We start from the raw sequence: 12,158 nt of genomic DNA on the forward strand, positions 1-12,158 counted from the left end.
ACTTTGGTAAACTGTCAAAGTGTAGTAAATAAACAATTAAAATTCGGTACATTGATGGAATCTTATGAGACTGATGTGGTGATAGGAGTGGAATCGTGGTTGAAAGAAGGGGTGGGTAATAGAGAAGTATTTCCAGAAGGGTACACAGTCTATCGTAGAGACCGAGGAGATAAAAAGGGAGGGGGTGTGTTTATTCTGGTGAAGGAAACTTACTGTTCACATGAATGGTTTACCGATGAAAGGGATGAAATATTAGGGATAAAATTAGTTTGTGATAATATGAAGGAGGTGGGAATTATAGGAACATACAGGCCTGGAAGAGAGGAAAGAGACATGGAAATCTTTGAAAAAATAATAGATTATACTCGTAAAAACAATAATAATGATATGGTAATAATTGGGGGAGATCTAAATTTGCCTGAAGTTGAATGGAAAGGAGCTGCAAGTGAAGCCCATGAACAGAAACTGGCAAATAAGTTAATTTGGGAGGGAGGATTTACACAAGTAGTACAAGAACCGACTCGTCTCAATAACTTACTAGATGTATTCTTGGTTAAACCATGGGAAATTGTTGATAAAACTGAGGTAATTGAAGGAATAGGAGACCATAAGGCTGTAATAATGGATGTAGGACTCGTACCAAAAAGGCTTAATAAGAGGGTTACACAAGACAAGAAATTGTACAGAAAAACTAAAGTTGATGAATTTGGGACTTACCTTAAATCACAATTCAGTTGTTGGATAAGTGAAGGGAGTAACGTGGATACACTTTGGGCTAAATTTAAAGGAATTATTTGGGAAGGAGAGAAGAGATTTGTACCTGTTAAGAAGGGTAAAATGACCTCAGACCCTGTTTATTATACAAGGGAAATAAGAAAATTAAAAAGAAAATGTAGAATAGTAAACAGGAAAATCAAAGAGGGTAGGGAGAGTAGAGAAACTAGAAAACAGCTAATGAGGGAACTGAATAGAGTGAAAAAGGAAGCAAAAGAGAATTATATGAATGGCATACTTCAAGAGGGTAATGACCACAAAGGGAAATGGAAAAAGCTGTATTCATATATCAGGAATCAAAAAGGAAAAGGAATCCAAATTCCTACAATGGTGGGAGAAGGGGGTGAACACTATTTAACAGATACTGAGAAAGCAAACCTATTTAGTAGGGAATTTAGAGATTCAGTAGATGATTGTCAAGAGTTGGAAACCGAAACAGAAGATAGAGAGGGAGAGAGACAGAGGGAAACAAGAAGCTTCTCATTCACAAACGAAGATATTTTCAGAGAAATCCAACTGCTTCAGCAAGGAAAAGCAGCAGGAAGTGATCAAATTACTGGGGAGGTATTAAAGACAATGGGGTGGTACATAGTGCCTTATTTAAAATTTCTCTTTGACTATGTCATAAATAATAGTGTAATACCAAAGGAATGGAAGGAATCTATAATAATACCAATTTATAAAGGAAAGGGTGATAAAAGGAAACCAGAGAACTACAGACCAATCAGCCTGACCAGTATAGTTTGTAAAATTCTGGAGAGTTTAATATCGAAGTACATCAGAAGGATATGTGATGATAAAAATTGGTTCATGAGGAGCCAGTATGGATTTAGAAAGAAATTTTCTTGTGAGGCACAACTGGTGGGATTTCAGCAGGACATATCAGATCAGTTGGATTCAGGAGGTCAGTTAGATTGCATAGCCATAGATCTTTCCAAAGCCTTTGATAGAGTGGAACATGGAATATTATTAAAGAAATTGGAGGGAATAGGATTGGACGTAAGGGTTACACGTTGGATAAAAGCATTTCTAAATTCAAGGGTTCAGAAAGTCAAAGTAGGAAATAATGTATCTCAGGAAGAGAAAGTTTGGAAGGGAATTGCACAGGGTAGTATAATCGGTCCGTTACTTTTCTTAATATACGCAAATGATTTAGGGAACAATATAACATCAAAAATAAGATTGTATGCAGATGACATAATTGTTTATAGAGAAATAAATAACATTGAGGATTGTTCAGAATTGCAAAGGGACCTTGAAAGTATCCAACAATGGGTTGAAGAAAATAATATGAAGGTTAATGGAGGCAAATCAACTGTTACAACTTTTACAAACAGGAGCTTTAAAACTGAATTTGAATATACTTTGGATGAGGTAGTTATCCCAAAAGATGGCAAGTGCAAATACTTAGGTGTGAGATTTGAAAGTAATTTGCACTGGAAGGATCATATTGATGACATTGTTGGGAAAGCATACAGATCATTACATGTCATAATGAGGCTACTTAAAGGATGCAACAAAGAATTAAAAGAAAAAAGTTACTTGAGTATGGTTCGTCCATTATTGGAATATGCAAACAGTGTTTGGGATCCTCACCATGAATACCTAATAAAAGAAATAGATAGTGTGCAGAGGAAAGCAGCAAGATTTGTAACAGGGGATTTCAGGAGAAAGAGTAGTGTATCAGAAATGTTAAAGGAACTTGGGTGGGAAACTTTAAGTAAGAGAAGGGAGAAAACTAGACTTACAGGATTATATAGAGCCTATACAGGAGAAGAAGCATGGGGAGATATCCGTGAGAGGCTTCAGTTGGAAAATAATTATATCGGCAGGACTGACCACAAATATAAAATTAGAAGGAATTTTAGCAGAAGCGATTGGGGTAAATTTTCATTCATTGGGAAGGGTGTGAAGGAGTGGAACAGTTTACCAGGGGTAGTGTTTGATCCTTTTCCAAAATCTGTACAGATATTCAAGAAGAGAATAAACAGCAACAGAGAAAATAAATGAAGTGTTAGAGGGCATTCGACCAGTGCAGGTTATTGTAAATAAAAAAAATGTGTGTGAATAAATTAATTCCATCCCCTGGTCTAAGGAGTTTGGACAGCCAAAGTAGGGGACTGCCTGTAGGGGTGAAGTACAGTGGGGACTTCGAGGGCCCTGGGACCGCTACGGTAGCTGTGAAGGCCCTTCAGGAACTCTGAAAAGTTGTGGCAAAAGGGGCTCTGGTTAAGACGCAGCTGGTCGTTATGCTACTTAGGATCCAGAACGGGTAAAAAAAAAAAAAAAAAAAAAAAGTAAATAAATAAATGCAATGTAAATATTAATCTTATACCAGTTGTATAGTATCATTTGAAGAAGTAATTCCACATACTGTATATCAGTTGACTATATTTGTAAGTAGTACAGGAGATATTATAAGTAGAATTTTGTAAACAATATAAATTTATTAAGGACGAGCTGTGTGTTTAATAGAAAACATTGTTAGCGTAAATTGTATAATATTGTATTATAGGAAAAATTTTCTTCTCTTGTTAATTTAATATTTAGTGCTTGACAATAATGTATTTTAGTGTACCATTTGCCACCGAGGTAGACACCTCATTTGCAAATAAAGAGATTTTGATTTGATTTAGGCTATTGTTACATTGGGGTCGCCACTCCCAAAGGTATATGTCAGTATAGGTGTAAAATATGTCTTGTTGAGAACCTGCTTGCATTTCATCAGTGTCCCATACAACTTATCTCACACTCTGGCAGAGTTTTGAGTCTTGTTCAGATCTTTGTCCAAATTTCCATCCTCTGATAATGCACTGCCTAAATATTTAAAGCTGTCAGCTATGTTCAGGGGTTCATTCCTGTTCCTTATGTCACCTCTTCTCATTCTATTTTCCCTTGTCACTATCATTGTCTTACTTTTAGCAATTATTCCAAAATTCTCAATTTCCTGATTCCACAATTTACCGGTAAATTGCAGCTGAAGTTCCTCTTCCTTATTACCTGATATATCAATTTCATCTGCGTTTTCATTTGACCTATAACACACAACTGTTAAGAACTGGCCAAAATCTTACTTTATACCCTGCAGCATGAGTAAATTTGTCATGTTTAAATCTCATTGACAACTCCTCTAGAAGTCTGGAAATTTATATTATTCTATCACCAAGAACAGTTTTGGATAGTGAGGAATTTTATCTTCTTCTTCCACTGCTTTTCCCATACCTGTGGAGTTGCGGGTGCTAACTGTGTAGACATGTGGATTTGGCCCTGTTTTATGGCCAGATGCCCTTCCTGATGCCAACCCTATGTAGACAGATGTAATCACTATTGCATGTTGGTAGTGAGGTGTCTTGTCTCAATATGAAGAAGAGAGTGTTGGGACAGACACAAACACCCAGTCCCCGAGCCAGAATAATTAATCAGAAGTGATTAAAATCCCTAATCTGGCCAGGAATTGAACCATTGAACCTCTGAACTAAAGGGCAGTATGCTGACCATTCAACCAAGGAATCAGACATAGAGAGGGATTTTATGCTAACCCAAAAAACTAGATTTTTACTTCATTCCAGGAAAAATTTCAATTCAGTGTTTGAAGGAAGTTTACAAACTCCTCACTTATCTCAGGGGAAAATGGTGTTGCGTACTTACTGAGACGTGCATTGATTGCGGGGTCTTCAGACCAACTGCCCACTAGACAGGCCTTGCTGAAAAGATTAGAGAGGGACCGGAGTTCATTTTCTCTTGCACTGATAGTTGCATCAGGGGTTAGTCCCAGGACACCCATCTTGGTCAACTGCAAGAAAACACTTCAGTAAATAAATATAACCAACCAAAATTTCTCAAGTCAAATTTAGAGAGACAGGAACATGAAATGGAACCCATAATAGGATTAACACATGACAGATCAATGTGGAAAGAAAGGGCATCAGAAAGAGGAGACAAGGACAATTTCCGCATCTTCATACACTACTGTCTTCAAATAGAAAACTCCTGTGTATTTTGATAATCTAATTAATCTAATAATAATAAATAATAATTGTGTGGCCTCAGCTACCGTGTGTAAGCATTTTAATTTGATGCCATCTGGCACCAAATATGTCACTAGAAATCTTTTACGAGCCGACATCGTACGACAAGGAGTTTTGAATGACCGTTTTTCCGCCCTTCAAAAATGCGACTACCTCCGCCAGGTTTGAACCTGTTATCTTTGGATCTGAGGCCGACACTCTTCCACCGATCCACAGAGGAAGCTAATCTAATACTTATTAATAATAATTGATCATGATCAGGTGCCATCAAGTCGACTCGACTTCTGGCGACTACATGCCTCCAGATGTTTCAGTTTTCAACTATATACATCAGATCCTTCAATAACATGTTCATCTTGGATTTTATGGGGTCTATCCATCTCAATGCTGGCCATCCTCATCTCCGAGACTTCTCCACTTTCCCAAGCATAATAGTCTTTTCCAATGAATCAGAGCGTTTCATAACAAATGTGACCTAAATATGACAGCTGTAATCTTTTAATAAATGCCTGAAGTGACAGATCTAATTTGATCTTTTGAATGACCTATGCATTTGTCTTCTTGGCTGTCCAAGGGATATGCAGTATCCTTCTCCAACACCAGAGCTCAAATGCATCAATGTGCTTCCTATCTCTCTTCCTTATGACTTCAGTATGCAAATATACATCTGAACACTTGAAGATCTTATCCATGCATTTGAATGTTACTCTTCTAAGGGCAAGTCTTTGGTGAATTTCTGGACTGCGTGAGCCACTTCTACTGATTGTTGATCCCAACAAACAGAAACTATTCTTAATAATAATTAAACAGTATTAATTTATACCGACCACCAAACAAGAGAATACGTCAAACTCAAGCAAGCTGACAGGAAAGACAGCTTCATTCACCCTCTCAAGGGATCAGCAAACAACAGCTTCTTTGTCCCGTCCTCAGTCCTGTAATGCTCGGTCATTTGTCGACTCTGTACTAGCGAGACACGTGCTTTACTTGACATGCTCAGTGATTGTGGGAAGTGATGACACAACTTTAGCTCCAATTAAGATGTTTCTTGTTCAAATGTATGTGCCTTGCATACTCATCAGATGAATCAAAGCCAAATGTTGTAGAAGAAATAAATGTAGGATATGTTTTGGTCCATTAGACCATCTTCAGCTATGGATCATTGATACACTGAAAAAAGTTATGCAGTTGCGCACTTGAATCCAATATATGAAAAAAATTCATGCCCCATTCTTTGATACATTAAAAAGTCTGTTCATTGTCAGGTCAGCAAGAGGAATGTCAAGTGGGAGGACAGGGGAACAGGAACTATATTCTGACAGGAAGTGGTGGCGAGCGCTTGTACATCACACTTGGGAAACTGGAGCTGGAAATGATAATGATGTTGATGACAATGATGTTGTTGTTGTTGTTGTTGTTGATGATGATGATGATGATGATGATGATGATGATGATGATGATGATGATGATTGTGTTTACTTGTATGAGATTGGTCATTTGATTTGACTTGGATAAATTAGAACATCCAAGCATCCCGGTCATAGCTGACAGGGATGTGGGATATGACTCTAAAAACTAAAACTTTAATTGTCTCAAAATTCTAGTCAAAGTTGTTAACACATTCATGGCTGCTTGGATATCAGTAACCATTCCCGCCGTACTGCGACACATTTTTTCTGCTTAACAGAGTTAATTTCTGTGTCCTTATGCATTTTAGATTGTCATTTAAAATATTTCAATAATCTTTTTGTGCACAGGAGCCATGACACAGCAGCACTACTGATGAGTTTTCCGCCTCCGGTGCCATTTGACGCAGCGTATGCGTCATGACAGGTAACTAAGTGTAACGAAGAAGAGAATGTTTTGTTCGACTGTAGATATTCAGTAACATTTCCACAATACATAAATTCATTTTTTGATCAATCAATCAATCAATCAATCAATCAATCAATCAATCAATCAATCAATCAATCAATCAATCAATCAATCAGTTAATTCTGATCTGCATTTAGGGGAGTTGCCCAGGTAGCAGATTCCCTATCTGTTGTTTTCCAAGCCTTTTCTTAAATGATTGCAAAGAAATTGGAAATTTATTGAACATCTCCCTTGGTAAGTTATTCCAATCCCTAACTCCCATTTCTATAAACAAATATTCCCCCAAATTGTCCTCTTGAATTCCAAGTTTATCTTCATATTGTTATCTTAACTACTTTTAAAGACACCACTTATTCTTCTACTAATGTCATTCCATGCCATCTCTCCACTGATAGCTTGGAACATACCGCTCAGTAGTATAATTTACGAACTTCATCGTATAGATCCGTATTGATACAGTTAAAATTGAGAAACATTGTTAGGTTTTGGTCCACCCAATCAATACACATCACTTTACTAGTGAAAAACTATTTAATTAAAAAACATATTAAATAATAGGGACATGTTTTGTCTCTATTTGAGACTTCATCAGCCATAAAATTATGTGGTAGTTTACAAAACTCATTGTTCAGAAATTGAAACAAATGGAAGAACCCAATGCCTTTTTAAAGACTATTTGAGAAATATATATACTATACGCGAACTTTTTCTAGAGCCCGATTTTTACGGGTGAGGAGCAAGGAGGGAGCGCTGCTGGATCCAGTTTTACTACCAACTGGATGGAAATGAAATCTGAATTGAATCGATAATATGATCAATCAATATGAATTTTCTAAACATTTATTATCTTACGTCAACAACTATGTCACACATACATTATTTAACATCATATAACATTTCTCAATGCGAATCTTGTTACTAGCATGAATTATATAGTTTGGCTTTGCTGTGTAAACAACAACAGTACTAGTTCGTAAAGTGTATGCCAGATGTCGCACAGCGATGAATAAGCAATTCATAGTTTGTGTTTCAAAGGTTGCCAATATGGATATCGAAGATGACCGAGGTCTACCAATTCAGCACTAGGGATCTCAGGGCTCAAGAAAAGGTTTGCGTATAGTATCTTTTGCGTTTCTCAAATAGTCCTTAAAAAGACATTATTTACATGAAATGACCTCACTTCTTGCAAAAACTTTTGTTGTCTTCAGTGTTAAAATTGAAATATAACGTGAAATGTGACATGCCTGTCATAACATCTCGTACATAAAAACAGTGTCCATTGTTGCTGTCCGTATTTAAAATGGAAGTTCCTCTATGAACTGTTGAGAAAACACTGGAGAAAAAATATACACATATTTAATGAGGTAGTTTAACACTTCTTTTAAACTCTTTTAAACTCTTTTAAACTCCCTCATGCCTCCTTTATCAGCCATATAATACTGCCTAATAGAACTACTTTTAAGACCTTCCTTTCTATTACATTTATTTTTAACTACGGCAAAAACTGCTTTGTAATTGCTAATACCATCTATTACTTCAGTTTCTCTATAGAGCTCATCTGGTTTTATCAGCACCACATCCAGAATATTCTTCCCTCTAGTTGGTTCCATCACTTTCTGAATCAGCTGTCCTTCCCATATTAACTTATTTGCCATTTGTTGGTCATGCTTCCTGTCATTCACATTTCCTTCCCAGTTGACATCTGGTAAATTTAGATCTCCTGCTACAATCACATTCCTTTCCGTATCGTTTTCCACATAGCTGATTATCAAATAATTCTGAATCAGCATCAGGACTACCCTTTCCCAGTCCCTACACTCCACAGACATCAAGTTGCCTATTATCTATAGAAATGAGCCTTACACCTAGAATTTCATGTCTGTCATCTTTAACTTTTGCATAGCTTACAAATTCTTCTTTCACCAGAATGAAATCTCCCCCTCATACCATTCCTATTCTATCTCTACGATACACACTCCAGTTCTGTGGGAAAATATAGCCATGATTTAACTCCTATTACAATATCTGGTAAGTATAAATCTATTAAAGTACATAATTTTATTCCTTTGTTTATAATACTTTTAACACTAACCTTTTTAGGTCATCCCTACTTGACTTCCTTATCCCTATACTCTTATCACCGCTCCCTAGACACCCCTGTTTCCTTGAATGTACGTGCCTATAACCCTTCTAAACAAATTTTCCTTATACGTACCACTGCGGTTTAAGTGAAGGCCATCTGAGCGCAAATTTCTCTCAAGAATGGTGTGTAGTAAAAGCCTTATTAGGCCATTACTGTGTGGCGAATTGCTACACTATGTACCTAGCCAAGAAAGTAGCCTATAATACTGCGCTGCAACAAACACAGATAGATATGGCATTGTTTAGAGCTAATTACTTCTGTGTTTTGTAGAATTCCACAAAGTATTGCTCAAGACTGTCCTGGACACTCACCGCAATAGAGCATGCTGTCCTGCATCACCCCTCTTTGTAACATTGTCTGCACGGCTTCCGCAATCAACGTCCATTCTCCTTAGTCACACATTTATTAGCAAAATATGTTCCTGTAAGCATAGTGATAGATTTTGGGAGCCTACAAGAAGGTTTTTCTTCCACCCAGAAGGCCCTGTAACCTCACAATTCCCTACTGAGATCGCAGAAAGGTATGCTGAATTTTTGTGCCTACAGAGATAATAACTAATAGTTAATCTGATGCTAACATGGAAAATATGTTTAACAACATCTTAACAATGCACAAATAAGAGGTCCATTTGTTTACACTGGTACTGGTGGAAATGTGAGCTTTAATATTGACGCACATGTGTTGTCATTAGCATTGATAATGGAGTCATGACGCACGTGTCGGCCGCGAACAAGTTAATGAACTCTAAGGCATGTTCTTTTCACATGAAACCCATATAAATGAAGCAAGCTAGAAGGAATGTCCCATGCCCTAGATTGTGAGATGTTGATGTATAACATACCTTAGTAATGGGAATCTTGTAGCCCACATTACGTCCTACTCCAGTGTGACAGGAACTCAGGCCTCGCAGTCCTTGAACACTGGAGATATTTAAGTTCTTGTGGATCACAGCCACTGCTTCATAGCGGAATATTTCTGAAATATAACGGATAAGTGTTAAAATTATAAGTTAAATTGCTGCATTAGGATACTTGAAAATCTTCACTCTTTGCCTGTTGATAGATCACATCTTCCTTAATCTTTGCACCAATTTTCATGCAAAAATTCCCAGTAGTTTTCTTTCTGGATATTTACATTTTAGTGGAGATATATGCTTCAATCATAGTAGTGGGTGTGGCATAGAAGCACAATGATTTTGAGTGATATTTGTTGTTTTGGTTGCATTATTTACTCTCTCGGTTCAGTTGCAGTGATTGTGGGGGGGGAGTGAATAGTCGCCTCTGTACTTTGTGGAGAGAGAATTACATTTTTATTCCATTTTACTGTAGCTGCCTGAAACTAGAAATTATAGTGATTATTAAAAAAAAGAATCTGTACAAGCCCTGTTGTCTTATCAAGTAATTTGTTTAATTTCTTTAATTATTAATAAAACTCTTAGCGGAAATACGCACAAAATGACTAACCAATTCATGCAGCAAGCAGTGAAGACTCGTGCAGCAGCATGTAGCATGTGTTGTGAGGAAGGGTAGCAGGGGTCATGGACACTGAGGTATTCACCCATTTGCCACGCACATTCAACGCTCTGGCAGTCTCTTTAGTGTTTGTTATTTTGTTAGTGCATAGTCAAATGTGAAACAATTTTTAATTGAATAAATCACACCTTACTATTTAATTGTAATACATGAGTCATTGTTCCTTTGGTGAAAGTTTCATTTATAGCATTGAATCAAAATCTCAAAAAGGTATTATTACCACATTCAAGTTGTTAGACTCTTAACCTTTACTTCCCTGTCAAAATTTGCTCAGAGAGCATCAAAAAACTTACCATTTTTTAGTTTTTTTGTTTTTTTGTTTTGCTACATCCCTCAGTCCTGCGTACTTCTTGTTGTAACGTGCGAGTTGGCTGTGCGGTTAGGGCACACAGCTGTTAGCTTACATCTGGGAGAAAGTTGGTTCCAGTCCCACTGTCGGCAGCCGTGAAGATGGTTTTCCGTGGTTTCCCATTTTCACACCAGGCAAATGCTGGGGCTGTACCTTAATTAAGACCATGGCTGCTTCCTTCCCACTCCCAGGCCTTTCCTATCCCAACGTCACCATAAGAGTTATCTGTGTCGGTGCAATGTAAAACAAATTGTAAAAAAAAAGTTTTGCTGTCTATAAATGTTTGTGCAACCCCACTTCTAATTTCCAATTACCGCTACTGTCTTTGTCCTTAATTGGATGATGACTGACTTGAAATTATGCAGAATCCTTTAGGTGTAGCTATTCCAGAGCATGAATATAAATTTATTAAAAACAGGGATTTACAGGCAAAAATCTACCAAAATATTCAATACTTTCAAAAATCATTTGAATTTTTCTAAAAATCATATGAATGTACCTGTCAGTTACACCTGTCAATCTCATAGTGGTTAATCCTCTGGTAACAAACCTGTGCTTTTTGCCTGTTTTTCATTTACTTTTGGGAAAATTGTGTGCTTTGTCTTAAATATTTTTCTTATTCTTTTTCTCATTCTCCTTCTACCACTTTTTTCCATAACTGTGGGGTCGCGGGTGTGAACTGTCTCATACATGTGGATTTGACCCTGTTTTATGGCTGGATGCCCTTCCTGATCCCAACCCTACATGGGGGGTGTAATCACTATTGCGTGTTTCTGTGGTGGTTGGTAGTGAGGTGTCTTGTCTCAATATGAAGAGGAGAGTGTTGGGACAGACACAAACACCCAGTCCCCAAGCCAGAATAAGTAATCAGAAGCGATTAAAATCCCTAACCTGGCCAGGAATTGAACCCCTGACCCTGTGAACTGAAAGGCAGTGTGCTGACCATTCAGCCAAGGAGTCAGGTAGTGTGTTTTTCTTAATGGGAACAAAATTTAAAAGCTATCAGTAATCAGTTGCATCACACAAAATATCACTTCGTATAAAATGCTCAGTAACAATGTACATGTGAGACAAATTTCAAGAAAACCCCTTAAATAGTTGCAGTGATATTGAATGTTTTCTGAAAGATACATTTACTTGTGTTTCCTTAAGTAAAATCAAGCCATACTAGAAAAATAATTATATACCTCATAGCTAGATACTCTTATACAGAGCAGTAAATTCAGTTTCACCATCTGTGTATTATGCTGCACTTGTATCTTAAACTCCTTCAATTTCTGTTTGTGGATTTTATGCTCAATATGGAGAGGAAGATGCTGCACTGGTCCCTTGGCTCCATGCAATAGGATTGTGTCAGGAACAAAGAGCTACTCGTCACCTGTTCGATGACACATGGTCAGACTAAAAAGGAATAGTTTGACGGGTTCACTGGAGGTATGCTTGTGATAAATGTGACC

The 12,158-nt window shown here is 37.2% G+C and overlaps 1 protein-coding gene across 1 annotated transcript in view; it reads right to left on the minus strand.

The window, feature by feature from the left end:
* Positions 1-12,158, minus strand: part of LOC136857342 (transferrin) — a 111,820-nt gene that overhangs the window by 66,295 nt on the left and 33,367 nt on the right. Inside the window, exons 4-5 of the mRNA XM_067135949.2 lie at positions 9,662-9,795; positions 4,423-4,567 (exon numbers count right to left, since the gene is read on the minus strand). Coding sequence (XP_066992050.2) covers positions 4,423-4,567; positions 9,662-9,795 — 279 coding nt within the window. The remainder of the gene's footprint in view (positions 1-4,422; positions 4,568-9,661; positions 9,796-12,158) is intronic.

Source organism: Anabrus simplex, chromosome 1 (genome assembly GCF_040414725.1).
Source record: "Anabrus simplex isolate iqAnaSimp1 chromosome 1, ASM4041472v1, whole genome shotgun sequence".
NCBI classification, from domain to species: domain Eukaryota; kingdom Metazoa; phylum Arthropoda; class Insecta; order Orthoptera; family Tettigoniidae; genus Anabrus; species Anabrus simplex.